We start from the raw sequence: 18,319 nt of genomic DNA, 5'->3' as shown, positions 1-18,319 counted from the left end.
AAATGATGCTGGAGAAATATAGAAGATAAAACTCTTGGCATATTATCTACCTCAGATGTGGTTAATTCTCCTAAGCAGGTTTTGCAAGTGTACCAGGTTGGTGTGAGGTACTGACCGGGAGCTTTACTACACTCAGAGTGACGTGAGAAAGCAGGCATAAGTAAGAGACAGCAGAACTGTTGAGGTCCGTGGCCCTATTTTTAAGTCAAGTTTTTTAAAAATGGCATTTCAGGCAGCAGATTCCCCAGGCTTTCCCAGTGCTGGGAAAGATCAAGCTGATTTAGAAGGTTTCAGGACCAAAAGGTGTAAGAGGTTTTGGAATAAGTAAGAGTTGGACAGTTAGAATTCGTGGGGCAGCAACCATCTCTTCCCTCTCCTGTTCACACAGAGGAAGATTTGACATGAGCACTTTACTTCCTTTTCGACAAGACTGAAAGTGCCATATATCCTGTTTCCACTATGTTAGGAAACAGTGATTATCTCTTTTCTGATATTTGCGAAGCTACACAGCCTTCTAGCACCTCATTTACCTGAGACAAGCAGAACGAAGCATGATAAAAAGGGAAGCAAGAGAGAGGGAGTGGCCCACATTCCCATCACTTGGTTTAAGAATACATGAGTTTCCTGCAAGTGGAACTGACACCATGGAAAGTGGCAGGACTGAAGCCAACTTGCTAATACTCCCCACAACACACACCCATGAGTGGAGTGAGTAAGCCCAGTCACTTTCCACAAGCAAACTCATGTTCCTTTCCATCCCAAGTGGTGGTGATCCAAGAGTTAAAGGCTGTGGACTAGGGGCGCCTGGGTGGCTCAGTCGGTTGGGCATCCAACTTCGGCTCAGGTCATGATCTCACAGTCTGTGAGTTCGAGCCCCGCATCGGGCTCTGTGCTGACAGCTCAGAGCCTGGAGCCTGCTTCAGATTCTGTGTCTCCCTCTCTCTCTGACCCTCCCCCATTCATGCTCTGTCTCTCTCTGTCATTAAAAAAATAAATAAATAAATAAAAAATAAAAAAAAAAAAGGCTGTGGACTAAACTGCCTTGGGAGTTAAGAAGGAAGGGAGAGAAAGAGGTAAGCATCTCCCAAGCCAGGGGACTATGATAGAGAGCCCCTACAGAACCCTCAAGGAATAACCATGGCCAAATTGTGCTAGAGAAGAAACTGTCTCATGCACAGAACTAACAAATATCAACACAAGAAAAGTAAAATGTAAGGAGACCTTGGTTGTGTGTTTTCTCCCTGGGTGTTGCTGGAATATGCTTTTATCTGTTTTCTGTCATCATCATCCTCATGATTTTGTCCAGAGGGTTACCCTCTTCACCTAACAATAGGTAGAAATTAGCCATTCTTTATTACTAGAAATGATCTACAGTGACCTTCTCACATACTTTGCCCCAAATTCAGTTAGAAGACACTTGGGAAAAGAGTAGCCTCAGACATGATGCATAGAGTTACTTTATTATAAGTAATCAAAATTGATAAAACCGGAAAAGTAAACAAAATATTCTCGTTGAACAAAAATTAAATATGGCTGCCCCAAATAACTAAAATAATGCAGTGTCCAATAGTTAAACTCTGTCTTCAAATATTAACATTACAGATATACATCCTTTATCCTGGTAACTTTATAAAGTATTTCATTTTTCCTAAAAGCATATTACATTAATCACAATTTGCTTAAGTAATTCTGATATGACATTTAAAACAATCATCTCTTAAATATTTAAATACCATTAGAATGCAACTTTGATCATTTGGAGGAATTTCCGTTTCAACTCAATATCCATATATTTACATAGTTTACTCTTTTCTGAGTAGGTCACCTCCAGGCCTCTTAGAATATTTCACCCTTTTCTACGAAAGTGTATGCGATTCATAAGTTCTCTGAACTTCAGTATTAAGGAGTAGTTATTTATGTGGTCTTTCCATGTTTCATAAGTCCTTCTAAGTTTGTCATAATAACTTTCATTTTTCAAATTGAAATCTGATCCAATTTTTTTTAAATAATTGTCTTTTTTCCATATTTCTCTCCAGGAGCCTTTCAATTTTTCCAAATAACTTTCTTTTTCATATTCTTCCTTCCATATTCCTTCTCCTTTTTTTAACGCTGTTAATTCAGCTTTAAGTAAGTTTCTGTGAATTGTCCAATAGATTTTAGAATCATAATCTAGCCCTTTAACAAGAACAGTTTTGCCAAGGCCTCTTCTCAAAATTTCTTCATTCAGACTCACACTAAAATATCTACCCTTGAATAAAAAATAAAACAAACCAATTACTTAAGAATTTAGTAATTTATTCATTTACTTAAAATCAGTCGTTCAGCATTTTTTCCTCCAGCAAAAAGCCAAAAAACAGGAAGCAAAAGGGTCCCCAAGAGCTCAAAACAGCTAATGTTAAATCCAAGAATTTCATTACTAAAAGAGACTCTTGCTCAAAGTTAACTGCCTCTTTTGTAACATAATAGTTCTTCACAGACTCACTGGTCATCTAACCCAAAGAAGGTAGAAGTAATAAAGTATAAGAAGTGTTCTTGATCTATTTGTTGTTCAGAGGAGTAAAGGAGCACACAAAATAGGCGAAAAGACAGAAGGCCACAGCAAAAGAAACTAAAAAGTATAAAATGCAAAATAAACTGAATCATCACTGAACTGTTAGATTAGGTTCAGAATTCCACTGTGTAGGAAGGCACTGGCATGTAAATGCATTTTTAAAAGACTTCCCACATGAGGCACCTGGGTGGCTCAGTCGGTTAAGCATCCGACTTCAGCTCAGGTCATGATCTCGTGCTCCGTGAGTTTGAGCCCCACGTCAGGCTCTGTGTTGACAGCTCAGAGCCTGGAGCCTGTTTCAGATTCTGTGTCTCCCTCTCTTTCTGACCCTCCCCCCACTCATGCTCTGTCTCTGTCTCAAAAATAAATAAACGTTAAAAAAAAATTTTAAAGACTTCCCACAAAATTATTAACATTTAAAATAGTCCTAGACCTTGAATCTTCATCCATAAAGAAATTTCCTTCATGGAAAACCTTACTTCCTAATGAAACCGGATAAATGGGACTTTTTTCCCCACTAATTTACAATATAAAGGAGATCCTGCTGGGGTGCCTGGCTGGCTCAGTTAGTGGAGGAGAGACTCTAGATCTGGGGGTTGTAGGTTCAAGCCCCACACTGGATGTAGAGATTACTTAAAATTTTTAAAAATCTTGGGGCGCCTGGGTGACTCAGTCGGTTAAGCCTCCGACTTCAGCTCAGGTCATGATCTCGCAGTCCATGAGTTCGAGCCCCGCGTCGGGCTCTGGGCTGACGGCTCAGAGCCTGGAGCCTGCTTCTGATTCTGTGTCTCCCTCTCTCTCTGCCCCTCCCCCGTTCGTGCTCTGTCTCTCTCTGTCCCAAAAATAAATAAATTTTTTATTAAAAAAAATTTTTTTTAATCTTTTAAAAAACGAAATCCTGTTTAGTTATTTATATAGTCCTTGTGAAATTTTAACCTAACAAGATCAATTTTAACAAAGTATTAATAACTGAATAGCTTTGTTAGACAAGTATTAAATTCTAAAAATGTGAAAACCCCAGGGTTAAGTAGGAGACATTTCTAGGACTATCCAAAGGAACAAAGTAATCTTTTTTCCCTTAAATGCAGTAACTCTGAGTCATACTAATAAGGAGTTCATGGGGAGCCTGGGTGGCTCAGTGGGTTGAGCATCTGACTTTGGCTCAGGTCATGATTTCACAGTTCATGAGTTCGAGCCCCACACCAGGCCTTCTGCTGTGAGCACAGAGCCCGCTTTGATCCTCTGTTCCCCTCTACCTCTGCCCCTCCCCAACTCGCACACTCTCAAAAATAAACATTTAAAAAAATAAGGAGTTCATAAATATAGTTTTAAAGGATTTATCATATTTTTCTCAATCTTTTAAATTTTTTAAATGTTTATTTGAGAGACACAGAGAGCACCAGCACGTGTGCACAAGCGGGGGAGGGGTGCAGACAGAAAGAGGGAGAGAAAGCATCCCAAGCAGGTTCCAAACTGTGAGTATAGAGCCCAACTCAGGGCTTGATCTCAGGAACCATATGATCATGACCTGAGCCAAAATCACATTGAACTGAAAGAGCCACCTAGGCACCCCTCAATATTTTAAACTTTAAGAGCTCATTCCCTTAAACCAAAATCAGAATAACTAAAATCCAATCTGACACATTAGTAAAATTCAACAGATGTAAATTACCACAATATGCATACTGCATAGTTTGATCACCTAGGAAGGAATATAAACTAAAGTATATAAGGTGAAGTAGAAGCTCAGGAGCCAGAAAGAGCTGGGCTTGAATACTGGCTCTATCACTTGGTTACCCTGAGGCCCACCTGTAAATGGGAGTAAAAACAAGGACTCCAGAAGAATGGTTTTGAGGATAAATGAAATACACTCCTCAATTTAAAAGAGAAGATATTGTTTCTTTTTATTTTTTTTTAAGATTTTTTAAAAGTAATCTCTACACCCAATCTGGGGCTTGAACTCACAATCCTGAGATCAAGAATCACATGTCTCACCGACTGAACCAGCCTGGTGCCCCCCTGCCTCCCAGCTTACTTTTAAATATATAATGCTTCAACCAATCAGTGTTGGATAATTCTTACTTTGAAAGAACTGAAGATGACTTGGACATACAGAAATTAATGGGTCTCATTAGGCTATCTATTAATAGTTCAAAGGCTCTAAAGAATTAAAATGTTTACAATTTTAATCACTTTAATGTGAAGTTATATTTTCTTCAGATTGTTTGTGTTTGTTACATAATAAGAGACTTTAGAAATAAGAAAACCGTTCTTAATCCTGTCATCACATTTTAACTATTTAATTTTCTACACTCTTTTTCCAGTACTCTTCCACCAAAAGCAGTGTGGAGTAAGGCACACACAAGGACTCAGGACAGTGGCACAGCAACACTGATGAGGCTCCGTGGCATCCCAGTTAGTTACAGCGGCCATGGCCAATCATAAAGGTAGGAAAACTCTGACGCAAAGTCTTCAGATGACTGATTACTGATCATTAATAGTATGCAAGTACGCTCAACGTTAGAGTTCAAAGATTGAGCAGTATTAACCTTTAGAAAACACACTTACTCTTTGTAGTTTCCAGTTGACAGGAAACCCACTCAACAAGTGGTTTCTAATAACAAGGGGGATATAATATACTCATGTAGAAATAAATGTGTAAAGCTACTCCTTAAATTATCAACGTCTGAAGTCATTAATGATTTTAAGTTTTTTCCATTTTCTTAGTTGTCTATTTTTTCTATAATAAACATATAAGTAACATTTTATAACAAAATTTGTATATGAAACACCTGGTTCTCTATACATAATCACTATGAGTACCAATTAAGAAAAGCAAAAATTCAGCTCCATTATATATTCAAGGCTCTAATTAATAATGTTTATGTATAAATAAAAAGAATAAAATATTGCTCATTATTTCTTCATACTACTTACCTTATTCACTAGAAGATAGCAAATAAGTGCTGAATTCTCCTTTGCAAGAAGTTGAAACCATACCAGCTGGGAAGGTTTTAACTCTTTTTGTAACCACACCTTCCCGGATTCAGTGAGTTCTACTCCTGCCAGCTTAACCAGCAAAACACCACATGGCTCTTCTAAAAAGTTTAGGTAGAAAGGAATGTAGCTTTAATACCATGTTGCAAAAACGAATTTCAAGGTCACTCTCCCCCTATCCCAAACAAGCAAACATGTTTATTTATAAACACCCAGACACTCTAGATTGCAGGTTCATTTACATCTGTATTCAAGTTTTCTTTTTTTTTTAATTATTATTTTTTTAACATTTATTTATTTTTGAAACAGAGAGAGACAGAGCATGAACGGGGGAGGGTCAGAGAGAGAGGGAGACACAGAATCTGAAACAGGCTCCAGGCTCTGAGTGGTCAGCACAGAGCCCGAAGCGGGGCTCGAACTCACGGACCGCGAGATCATGACCTGAGCTGAAGTCGGCCGCTTAACCAACTGAGCCACCCAGGCGCCCCTCAAGTTTTCTTTTAAAGCAACCTAAGCATACAACAGATGGAATAATCTAAAACCCCCATTTCAGTAAGCTCCAGAACAGGATGTAGAACCCATTAATAAAAATATGAATAAAATGGCGCCTGGGTGGTTCAGTCAGTTAAGCATCTGACTCTTGATTTCGGCTCAGGTCTTAATCTCACGATTCATGAGATCAAGCCCCACATCCATCGGGCTCTGTACTGACAGTGCAGAATATGCTTGGGATTCTCTCTCTCCCTCTCTCTGCTCCTCCCCTGCTCTCTGTCTCTCAAAATGAATCAAGAAGGGCGCCTGGGTGGCTCAGTGGGTTGAGAGTCCTACTTCAGCTCAGGTCATGATCCCACTGCTCATGAATTTGAGCCCTGCTTTGGGCTCTGTGCCGACAGCTCAGAGCCTGAAGCCTGCTTCGGAACCTGTGTCTCCCCTTCTCTCTGCCCCTCCTGTGCTTGCTCTCTGTCTTTCTCTCTCTCAAAAATAAAATAAACGTTAAAAAAATCTTTAAAAAAATAAATTAAAAAAATAAACATTTTTAATAATAATAATATGCACATATGGCAATTACAGTGCCATGGCGCTGCAGGGCCTCTGGGGGCAGATCCTACTGAATATCATCCCCAGAGCAGTATAAGGTACAGCCTGGACAAACCCAGGTGGCAACTTTGCTGCCTGGGCACTGAAGAGTCATTACTATTTCAGGGAGAAGTGATTTAAATTATTATAACATAATGACAACAACTTAGAAGGTAGAGGACTTATGAAGTCTAAATCCTGCTTAGACTGAAATGGTCAACAAATAAATCTCTCTTTAGGGAACAATAGTCACTCAAATTGTTTAAATTCTGTTTGATTTATTAAAAGAATCAATCATGTAGGTATGTTTGGGGGGTGGAATCAATCTTACTCCTTTATAGGCATATCTCCTTGAACAGGTGAAATTCATTCATCTGAGGGTAGAAAAGAATCTTCTGGGGCAATTGGCTGGCTCAGAAAACCATGTGACTCTTGATTTCAAGGTTATAACTTCGAGCCCCACATTGGGTGTAGAGATTACTTAAAAAAAAATGTGGGGAGCCTGGGTGGCTCGGTTGGTTAAATTCCAACTCCTGATTTCAGCTCAGGTCACAATCTCCCACTTTGTGAGTTCGAGCCTCTCATCAGTCTCTGCACTGACAATGTGGAGCCAGCTTGGGATTCTCTGTCCTCTCTCTCTGGCCCTCCCTCCACTTGCACCCTCTCTCTTTCTCAAAACAAATTAAAAAAAAAAATTAAACTTAAAAAAGTGTTTTAAACGAACTTTAAAAAATAAAAACCCCTTCATAAAATTAAAATAATATTATGAAGGTCCTTATTATTTAAAAAAAATTTGTTTTATTTATTGTTGAGAGAGAGAGAGAAAGACAAAGACAGAGACAGAGACAGAGCATGAGCAGGGCAGGGGCAGAGAGAGAGGGAGACACAGAATCTGAAGCAGGCTCCAGGCTCTGAGCTGTCAGCACAGAGCCGGATGCAGGGCTCGAACTCATGAATGGCAAGATCATGACCCAAGCCAAAGTTGGATGCTTCACCGACTGAACCAGCCAGGCACCCCAAGAAGATCTTTAAATATAACTAAATTTAGGGGCACCTGGGTGCCCAAAAGTTGGTTGAGTGTCTCACTCTTGGTTTCAGCTCAGGTCATGGTCTCCCAGTTCATGAGTTCGAGCCCCACGCTGGGTTCTGTGCTAACAGTGCGGAGCCTGCTTGGGAGTCTCTCTCTCCCTCTCCCTCTTTCTCCCTCTCAAATAAACTTTTTAAAAATGTATTTAAAATATAAAATGAATGTATAAGTAAAACTAAATTTATTCAACAAGCTTTGCCAAGTCTCCATTGGCTAACAATTATTTTTCTAGGGCCTGTGAATAATGAGATAGGTAGGAAAAGGTCCCTGCCCACCAGGGGTTCAGTTTAGTGGAGGATATAAACCTAAAATACATGACTATAGGAAAATGTGTTTAAGTACTGTAACCATAGTGTGTGTCCACTGTTGTGGGTGTAGTAAAGAAAGAAGCTAATTCAGCTCCAGAGTTAAGGAAAGCTTCACAGAAGAGCAGACATTTGAGCTGGATACTAAAGAATGAACTGGAGCTCAACAGGAGCCAAGGCACTCTGGGAAAACTGTGCCCAGGGGCATGAGAACACAAATAAGCAGCAGGCAGGAAGGTTTGTGTGAGTGGGGTCTTTGACACAAAGCAGGGAGAAATGGGAAAGCAGCAGGGGACATCAGCCCCTGTTCGGCTCTCCAGTCTCCTTTGGTGACTCTTGTCCCTTTCTTCCCTAGGCCCCAGCACTCTAGTCTTCATATGGCTTCTCAGAAGAGCCATGCTCATTCCCATACACGTTCTGCCTAGCCAGCCCCCTCTCGTTCTTCAGGTCTCTGATTAAATAACAACTCATCCATGAGGCTTTCTCTGACCACTTTACAGGTATAGGTTCCCCATTCACATGACCTCCAGTAATGTTCATCCTAGCATCTTGCTCTTTTCTTCATAGCTCTTAGGACAATTTTCATTTGTCTGTTGTCTATTTTCTACTTAGACTGTACGCTCCAAAGGGTAGTCTTATTTGTTTCACTCAGTGCCATGTAGCTACAATAGGTCCTAGAACATAACAGTTGCTCAATATTTGTGGAAAGAATGTTTGACTGCCTGAATGAAATACTGAATAGTTGAATAAAAAAAGGAGGGGGAAGAAAAGAACATCTGGAGACCAATTAAATAGTTCCTTGTATTTAAAACCAAGAGTTTAGGGGCGCCTGGGTGGCTCAGTCGGTTAAGCAGCCGACTTCAGCTCAGGTCATAATCTCACGGTCCGTGAGTTCGAGCCCCGCGTCGGGCTCTGTGCTGACAGCTCGGAGCCTGGAGCCTGCTTCGGATTCTGTGTCTCCATCTCTCTCTGACCCTCCCCCGTTCATGCTATCTCTCCCTGTCTCAAAAATAAATAAATGTTAAAAAAAAAAATTAAAAAAAAAAAAACAAAAAACCAAGAATTTATACTTTCTCTCATAGACAGTGGAAAGTTATTAAAATTTAAAATGACATTGTTTGCTACTTTACAAATAACTTCTAATTAACAAATACTAAAACAGTTGTATTATTCTTGTACTTTACTTACTTTTCCATGAAGTTATAATAGGTAAAGCAATGGGAATATGCTCAATTTCTAAACCATTCTCAGTTATTCGGCGTAATCGTCCACGTAGTTTAACATTCCTTCTTATAAATTCTACTGGAATATCTGAAGAACTTGTAAATTTTGATGTCTGTTGATTTATAAAAAAATATAACATTTTATTATTATTTTCATTTTAACATTAAGCATGTCAAATTGTTACCTAAATATTTAATAAGAAGACGTAACCCCTGAAATTTTTTAATTTACCCCTTAATTTTATATATTAATATTTTAGTGTGATTTAATCAAAAGTGTTTGTAGGAAGGGGGCACCTGGCTAGCTCAGTCAGCGGAGCATGCAACTCTTGATCTTAGGCTTGAAGATTTGAGTCCTACATTGGGTGCAGAGATTACTTAAAAAGAAAATCTTTTGAAAAAAAAGTGTTGAGGCACCAAGATGGCAGTTAGTTAAGCGTCCAACCTTTGGTTTTGGCTCAGCTCATGGTCTTATGGTTTATGAGTTCAAGCCTCACACTGGGCTCTGCTCTGCCAGTGTGGAGCCTGCTTGGGATTCACTCTCTTTCTCTCTCTGACCCTCCCCTACTGTCTCTCTGCCGCTCCCCACCTTCCCTCAAAAATAAATAAACACCTAAAAAAAAAAAAAACATGTGAAATACTACAGGTTAGAGTCAGTATTTTAAAAGATCTTGATAACTAGGATGATGGGATAAAACTAATGAAGGATAAGAGAATAAACTAATTATAGCATAGATTAAAAAGATTAAGAACCTTTAGTTAACTGTGAACTCAAAATGAGTAGAAGTGTGACAAAGCTGCAAAACAAAATACAAACTCCCTCTCCCCTACACTCCCCGCTGCGCCCCACCTAAGTTCAAACACCAAGCAACATTATAAGGAACGGGATCCAAAACGAGAGAGGTGAGGGAGGTGAGGAAGGGATGGCTCTAAATCAGGCCCTAAGTGGAATATACTATGCTGTGCCAGGTACCCGTTTCATAAAAGACTCAAACAAACTGGAACAAAGCTAGAAGAGGAGAAAAAAGATCATAGAGTCTGGAAACCACATCACATGAGAAAACTAAGATTATTTTGCACCAGTGGGGGCGGGGGGTAGGCTGTGCCTGGGTTGTTCAGTTTGTTGGGTTTCCTGGGCCTCGGACTCTTGATTTCAGCTAAGGTCATGATCTCATGTTTCATGAAATCAAGCCCCTTGCCCAGCTCCTGACATCGCAGAGCCTGCTTGGGATTCTCTGCCCCATCTCCCACTCATGCTCACTCGCTCTCTCTTTCTCTCTCTCTCTCTCAAAAATAAATAAATTTTTTTTAAAAAAGAGTATTTTGCACAGGGGAGACAGAGTAAGTAGAGAGGATCATTAAAGATGTCTTCAATTATTAAACATCCATCCCTTTTAATTTTTAGGTGTTTTCATTAAAGGACACACATAAAAAAGACACGAGTGCCTTGATGTTTGGAGTTTTAGAAATTTTGGAGTTTTAGAAATTATTAAGCAGCTAGCTAAAGAGGAAACTAAATAGAACCCAATGTTCTATTTCCTTGAGTTCATACTCAAGGAATATGTGAAAAACCTTTAAAGGCAGATCCCACTGTATCTACCTTTTCTGGATCCAATAATCCCTCAACAACATAAAGTTCAGTGCTGTGTTTCTGTGACATGGCACTATCTGGAAGATGAATTAACTATATACATAAAACCAGAATACAACTGCAGAGCAATACATAGAGAGGCTTAAGATAAAGTGTAAGTGCTAACAGGTCAAAATGGAAAGGATAAGAACACCGGAGGAAGATATTTTTAAAGGAAGTGAATCCTGAGCCTGTGATAAACAGTCTGCTTTCCAGAAGAGGCAGAAAGATGATGCCACTGACAAGGATGCTGTCCCTAAGCTTCAGATGGTGAAGTGTCCTAGAGGCAAACAGACAAAAGCGGGAAGCTCTGTGAAGAGAAAATAGTAAGAGTTTCAAATTCAGGAATATGACATTTGAAATCCAGTTCTGCGACATACTAGCTGGGTGATCTTGTGAAAATAAATTTAACTTTTTTGAGCATCCATCTCCTCATCTATAAAACCTGGGTATAAGAATACCGGTTTCATAGGATTATTATAAGTATTAAATGAAATTACGTAGGGGCACCTGGGTGGCTCAGTCGGTTAAGTATCCGACCTTGATTTCAGTTCAGATCATGATCTCACGGTTCATGACATTGAGCCCCGAGTCAGGCTCTGTGTTGACAGTGAGGGGCCTGCTTGGGATTCTCTCCGGGGCTGGTGCACGATCTCTCTCTCTCTCTCTCAAAATAAATAAACATTTTTAAAAAATGATTTTAAATGAAATTATGTATATGAAGTGTTTAGCACAGTACTAAACTCAATCATCATTTTTTTAATATGAAATTTGGAATTGTCTACCAATAATTGAAAGAATATGAGAGCTTGGTAAACTCAGGAGGAAGAAAAACAACAATACAAAAAGAACACTGAAGGGGAACTACTAAGGCTCCCTGTGGCAGGCCCTTTGTTGGTTAATGCAATATTCATTCTCAACCCTCTCTCCCTTATCAGCAGGCACTGGAAGGGATGGGAAAGTTAAATGGCCGCTTTCCCAACTCCTTTCCAGCTAGAGGTGGCCATATGATATAAGGATGTAAGCAAAAGTCTGCTGAAGGTTTCTGGGAAAATTTTTGCTTTCTTCATGAGATGTGGCTCGCACCTTCCTTTTCCCTCTCCTTTTGCTTTGAACAAGAGTATGCTATTTGGAGCTAGAGTAGCCATTCTGTGCCATGAGGAAAGGCACAGAGAATCATACACTTAAAACCCTCTGTCACTGAATCACTCCAGGCATTTTGTGACATGAGGAAAAAGCCTTTTTACTTGGTTAAGCCACTGTCGGTTGGGGTTTCTCTTACTTGTAGCCAAAGTCCTTCAACTGTTACACAACTGAGTTTTTTGTTCTCTAAAGTTCCAATGTTCTTTTTCTAGCTTCTTAGCCTGCTCTTCTCATCACATGTTAGTCACTATTATCAAAAGCCATAAAAATCTAAAGACACCAGAACTAAAGTCTAAAATGAATAACTTCATAATATACTAATATAAATTTATATTAATTAATGCATAATTTTCATAAATCAATAACATACCTAATATTGTATAACTTAAAATCATCTATAACTGATTCATGTAATTTTTAAGGGCTAACAAGGGAAATAACCCCTCAGCATTATTTTTACCTAAACACTTTTTTTTGTCAAGTTTATTTTGAGAGAGAGAGCATGAGCAGGGAAGGGACAGAGAGAGAGGGAGCCAGAGACTCCCAAGCAGCCTCTGTGCTGTCAGTGAGAAGCCCAATACTGGGCTCGATCTCACGAACCATGAGATTATGACCTAAGCCAAAATCAAAGGTCAGAGGCTTACCTGATTGAGCCACCCAGGCCCCTGTATTTTTACCTAAACTCTTACTCAGATCATTTAATATTTTGACAATTTTGAAACCTTCAAAATCCAAATGTCATGGAATACAGATTGTAAGATAAAGAAAAAATGAAATGAATGAAAACAACTAAAGTTTCCAAAGTTCCATTCTAAAAATATATATAAGCTAAAAATGAATGACTTACATAATCATGGAAGTGTTAAAAGAAAAAGCCTATTAGATTATTAGATATAAGGTTAAAAAAGAATGCAGGGCACTTAATAAAGAGGATAAAAGTTCTGACATTGGAGTCAGGGGGAAAAGGCAACAGATGGAAAAGATACAGTATAGTAGAGTAACACTGTGTAGTCAATGATAATATAAAATAATATAGAGATAATAAATACAGGAAATAAATATACACAGAAGCAATAAACCCATACCAGATTGTAACATGACACTAAAATTACACCCAATGACAAGAATCAGTTATATAAAAAATACTTCTAAATCTTGAATTACTAAATGGATTTCCACAGTATCTATTATTAAAAAATTATTGAAAGGGCAAAAAAATACGCTAACTGAAAGGATAAATTATTTTTTTTACATCATACACCCTGCTTTATTCATTGAACAGATATTACAGATTGTTGCAAATCAGAGAAAGCATAAATTATTCAGTGCTAAAGGACATAATTCGACTGTGATCTAAATCTAAAACCACTATACAAAACACTTTTGAGACATTCCACAATGTCTGAAATGCAAATTTAGTGATTATAGCATTCTAGCAAACCAAATCCTTTACAGATTCCTTTTTAAGCGTGAAGACGTGATTATGAAAATACAGACTGTGCAATTACTTTCCATAAAATCCTGCAAATGTGTTACTTTTAAATCAAGGTCTTAAAATATGTTCATTGTTCTAAAATAATACTTAAAACTTCTAATATGAATAACAAAATGATACCCAGCTTGAGACAAAAACTGTTTTGAAGTGAGAAATTAACTGTCTCTTGTTTATCACAGTTCACAGTGCCTTCTTCATTTTTTAACTTACCATCCGAATACTTCTTAGAAGTAGCATTATTCCAGCTATGGCCATTACGGTGCTGATGTTCTTCAGAAAAAGATTAAATGATTAATTCTCATTAGTTATTATTCATAATAGTGAAAGTAGTAATTAGAAGGGGGGAAAAAGAAGACTGTCCCCCCAATATCTGTCCAAATAAGGCACATCCTTCAACTAAAGGCCCATTTCTTCCAAAAAAACTTCCTTAACTGCCTACCTACTCAGTAATCTCCCCTTTCTTTCCCAAACACTCTGACATGTATAGTAATTATATACATAACATTGTATTGTTCTCTATTGCCTTTTACTTTAACCGTGAGTACCTTAACTGCATGAATCAGTCTAATACTTCTTGAATGATGCCCACAGTAACTAGCATAACCCCGAGCCTAGAGTGGGAATTTAAATCTTTGATAGAAAAATTTGCCACCAAAACATTACAATACAATGTCTTCGATGTATATATGGATGAACAGTTGGGAAAAACTTATCAATGTTTTTAAAGTGCTCCATTTAAGCTGAAACAGACCTAAGAGAGTTTAATTTAAAAATAAGAACCCTGCAGGGCACCTGGGTGGCTCAGTAGGTTAGGCGTCTGACTTCCCGACTTCCCGACTTCAGCTCAGGTCATGATCTCACTGCTTGCGAGTCTGAGCCCTGCGCCTGGCTCTGTGCTGACAGCTCAGAGCCTGGAGCCTACTTCGATTCTGTCTCCCTCTCTCTCTGCTCCTCCCCCGCTCGCACTCTGTTTCTCTCTCAAAAATAAAATAAAATAATTTTTAAAAAAGAACGCTGCAACTGCCTCAACAAGAGTGATAATCTAACATGCTTTTCCTTCAATAAATACAACTAGGTATGTAAGAAATGAAGCTGAAAATTATATGCAAGGAAAGAAATGAAGATACTAAGATTGGTCTTAGTGTTGAAGACAGATACAACTCTGATCATGCTTTAAACATCAGGCAAACAGAAAATAAGGCAATGGAAATTTTGTAATTACCAATACATAATGCTTTTTGTTCTGTAGATTTTGCATTTGTAGAAGGAAAAAGAAAGAAAATGAACACTAGGATACATTCTGTGATTGAGATATTTGGAATAATGTTATCTGTGGGCTAATTTAAACTGTTTCCTCTCAATCTGTTGAAGTCATTTTTTAATTTGAAATGACCCATGCATCAATTTCTGCTTCACTAGAAGAACCCAGGCCTTGCCAATTAGCACCTATATCATTCATTCATTCATTCATTAATCTATCATTCATTAATGCCACCAATATGTATCTAGCACTTAGTAAATGGCACGCAATACTCCGAGGACAGGAGCTGTAGTGGTGAATGAAAACAGCCATAGCCCTGGCCCTTGTGCTGCTTGGCTGCAGAGCTTTTGCAAAGCTGATGGTCCTACTCAACTTCTCAGAAGGATGTAACAAAGTTAATCATTCTCTCTGAAAATTCTCTTCACTTGACTTCTAGAATGCCTGGTTTTCCTTCTCCTCCGCTGTTTCTTCCCAGTTTTTGCTGATCTCCTCCTTTTCACTTCCCATATTCTAAATGTTCAGTGTTCCTCAGGTCCCATGTCTGAATTCTAGGACTTGTTCCACAGCTTTTCTGACTTGCTCCAAGATGTCATCCAAGCTTTAAACTTAAGATTTAGGCAGTTCATTCCTAAAGTTATATGGCCAGTTCCGATCTCCCTTCAATGCCAGATTCCTATATCTAAGTTGCCTAGATAATATCTACAACTCCGTTTAGAATTCTAATAACCATCTTCAAGTTCACACATCTCCACCTCCAAGTTCACATGTCCAAAGGGTCCTCTGAATTTTCCCAACAAATCACTGGCCCCCACTCCTCCACAGAAACAACTTTCACCACCATCCACCCAGTGGGCAGCCCCCCTGATTCCTCCTTGCACCCCACACCTAAATCATCCACACCATCCCCAGGGTCTTAGCCACAATCTTGTCTTGCCTGGACACGTAAGATGTCCCATTCTTGGTCGAACTCCAGTGCCCTCTCACGTCACTTAAAACACAAGGCCTACAGTAGGACCACGTGCCCTATCTTCCACCCCGTCGTCTCCGTGCGCTGTGTCCCCAACTGCTTTCGGGGGACGCACCAAGCTGTGCTGCGTCTCGGTCTCTGAGGTATCTCCGGGGCCCAGCACTGTCCTGGCAGTAATTAAGAGATGGTCTCTCCAACCCACCGCGGCCATCCCCACGCACCGAGCCCAGCCGGGCCGCGCTCGCTCCCCCACCGCCCCCCCCCCCCCCCCACCGCCGCCGCACTCGCGACCCCGGCAACGTGGCCCTCCGCCCAGTCCGGCCCCGACGGGCTCCACTGCCCGTGGCCTGCCCGCGCCACGTCTCCCTCAGGCTCGCTCCGCGCGACCCTGCGCCCCCCGCCTGCCCGGCCGGTCTGCGATACCCGGACGAGGCGCAGGTGGTCGTCCGCCCATTTCGAGACGCGCGCCACCACATTGGGCGCCGCTCCGTCCGGGTCCGGCGGCTGTGAGGCGGGGGCCGTAGGCCGGCCCGCCATGTTGCCGGCTTCCCGCGAGCCCGCGTCGCGCTCCTCGGGCGGACGGCAGGGGGCGCCGCGCTCCTGGGGCGGACGGCCAGGATCCGGGCTCCCCAAGCTGTTAGGGGCGCCGCACGGTGGTTGACAGTGGGGTCCTCGTCTGCGTTGCCTGAGAGTGGCCTTACGACTGGCTGTTCGCTCCCTCTTCGCCTGGAGGTGGGCCTCCCGTATCAGTGACCCCCCTCCCCCAGCATTTATGCAGGGTTTTCCCACTGCGCCGGACATTTTTATGGGACAGGGACGGGGGCTGAAGGCTTCCCGGCCATGCTGGTGGGAAGACGATCAGTTTGTGACTTCAGTTAACCCAGCCTCAGTGTGGGTGCCGCATCTCCTCTGCCATGCAGAAAGGAAATTGAAGTAGTTCATTCCTTTCACCTGCTCCCAAATATAATAAGATGCATATTTCTTACGTTTGAATTGTGCTTTAAAATTTGCACAGTTCCTTGGTAATATTATTAGGTGCTCTAAATTGTTGAACTGTTAATTAATTAAAATATATATGGAAAGCTGACTATATTAGTATATTTCGTATATTAGTAGTAGTATTAATTAGTATATAAGTATATTTTAAAACAAAAATTAGATGCCGGATAGGGTAAATGGTATAGTAACATTTGTGTAAAAAAATTGTGTGTGTGTGTGTGTGTGTGAGAGAGAGAGAAAGAGAGAGAGAGCACCATGGAAATCTATGCAAGAAACCTACAACAGTGATTGCCCCTGGAGAGAGGGATTAGGGTAGGAATGGTTGGGAGAACATTTTGCAATTATGGAAATGTATATCTGCGTTGTTCAGTTTCAAACCTAATAGCCACTTGTGGCTCTTGTGTGCTTGAAATGTAGCTAGTACAACTGAGGAACTGAATTTTAATTTTTTTAAAGTAAGCTCTAAGCCCAACCTGGGGCTCGAATTTATGACCAGAATCCAGAGTCCTCTGATCTTCAGACTAAGCCAGCCAGACAGGGGCCTCAGGAACTGATATATGTATGTGTGTGTGTGTGTGTGTGTGTGTGTACACACACACACACACACACACACATACACACATATATACATATATATATATACATATACATATATATGTATGTATGTATATATATATATTTTTTAATGTTTATTTATTTTTGAGAAAGAGACAGAGACAGAGCACAAGTGGGGAACGGGCAGAGAGAAAAGGAGATCCAGAATCTCAAGCAGGCTCCAGGCTCTGAGCTGTCAGCACAGAGCCTGACACGGGCTCGAACTCACAGACTGTGAGATCATGACCTGAGCTGAAGTCAGACATTTAACCGACTGAGCCACCCAGGCGCCCCAGGAACTGAATTTTTAATTTTATTAATTTTAATTAATTTCAATAGTCACATGTGTCTAGTGGCTACCATATTGGACAGAGCAATATACTGTTAGAATTTTTTTTTACTTTTCTTTATGCACATATTATTTTTAGAAGTGAAAATGGAGTATGTTGTACTCCTAACACACATATTATGAGTAGTACCTTCAAGGAATGTATTGCCTCAGTACTATAGCTAATAGAAAGTAAATTACTGGCTAACACTTAGATCTTACTATGTGTGAGGCACCATTCTAAATACTTCTCATGTATTAGCTGCCTTGATGCTCCCAACAACTTTATAAGATAGACACTATTATTAATACCAGTTTAAAGAGTAAATATGCGAGTGATTAAGACAGTAGCCAAGGTCACCTAGCTAGGAAGTGGTGAGCTGGGCTGTTATGCTGGGATTCAGCTCAGTGAATTGGCTCAGTCTGTACACTTGACCACAACACTGCTTCCGATAAAGGCAATCAGCTAAAACACATCAATCCCTATAAATTTCCAGAGAGGGTGCAATGCGCATGGTTTTGGGGGAAATCCAACTAAAAAGATACACTATAGGGGCACCTGGGTGGCTCAGTTGGTTAAGTGTAGGACACTAGGTTTCACCTCAGGTCATGATTTCACAGTTCATGAGTTCCAGTTCCAAGACAGGCTCTGGGCTGACAGC

The 18,319-nt window shown here is 40.3% G+C and overlaps 1 protein-coding gene across 2 annotated transcripts; it reads right to left on the bottom strand.

The window, feature by feature from the left end:
* Window positions 1–1,441: 1,441 nt before the first annotated feature.
* On the bottom strand, window positions 1,442–16,316 carry CUNH3orf33 (chromosome unknown C3orf33 homolog). 2 transcript variants are annotated; one of them, XM_019440157.2, is made up of 6 exons: window positions 16,160–16,316; window positions 14,731–14,751; window positions 13,719–13,778; window positions 9,206–9,353; window positions 5,489–5,649; window positions 1,442–2,248 (listed from the first exon to the last, which is right to left on the bottom strand). In XM_019440157.2, the coding sequence occupies exons 1-6, from the start codon at window positions 16,271–16,273 to the stop codon at window positions 1,847–1,849; spliced, it is 906 nt and encodes a 301-aa protein (XP_019295702.1). In that variant the 5' UTR covers window positions 16,274–16,316; the 3' UTR covers window positions 1,442–1,846. The 2 variants fall into 2 exon arrangements, with proteins under 2 accessions (XP_019295702.1, XP_019295708.1); XM_019440163.2 differs by lacking the exon at window positions 14,731–14,751 and having other exon boundaries at window positions 16,160–16,315.
* Between the last annotated feature and the right edge of the window lie 2,003 nt (window positions 16,317–18,319).

The sequence above is a fragment of the Panthera pardus genome, unplaced genomic scaffold, assembly GCF_024362965.1.
Source record: "Panthera pardus isolate Hobbes unplaced genomic scaffold, ASM2436296v1 HiC_scaffold_16, whole genome shotgun sequence".
In the NCBI taxonomy this organism is placed as follows: domain Eukaryota; kingdom Metazoa; phylum Chordata; class Mammalia; order Carnivora; family Felidae; genus Panthera; species Panthera pardus.
Note: the sequence above shows the minus strand (reverse complement) of the source record. Positions and strands in the feature narration are given on the sequence as shown.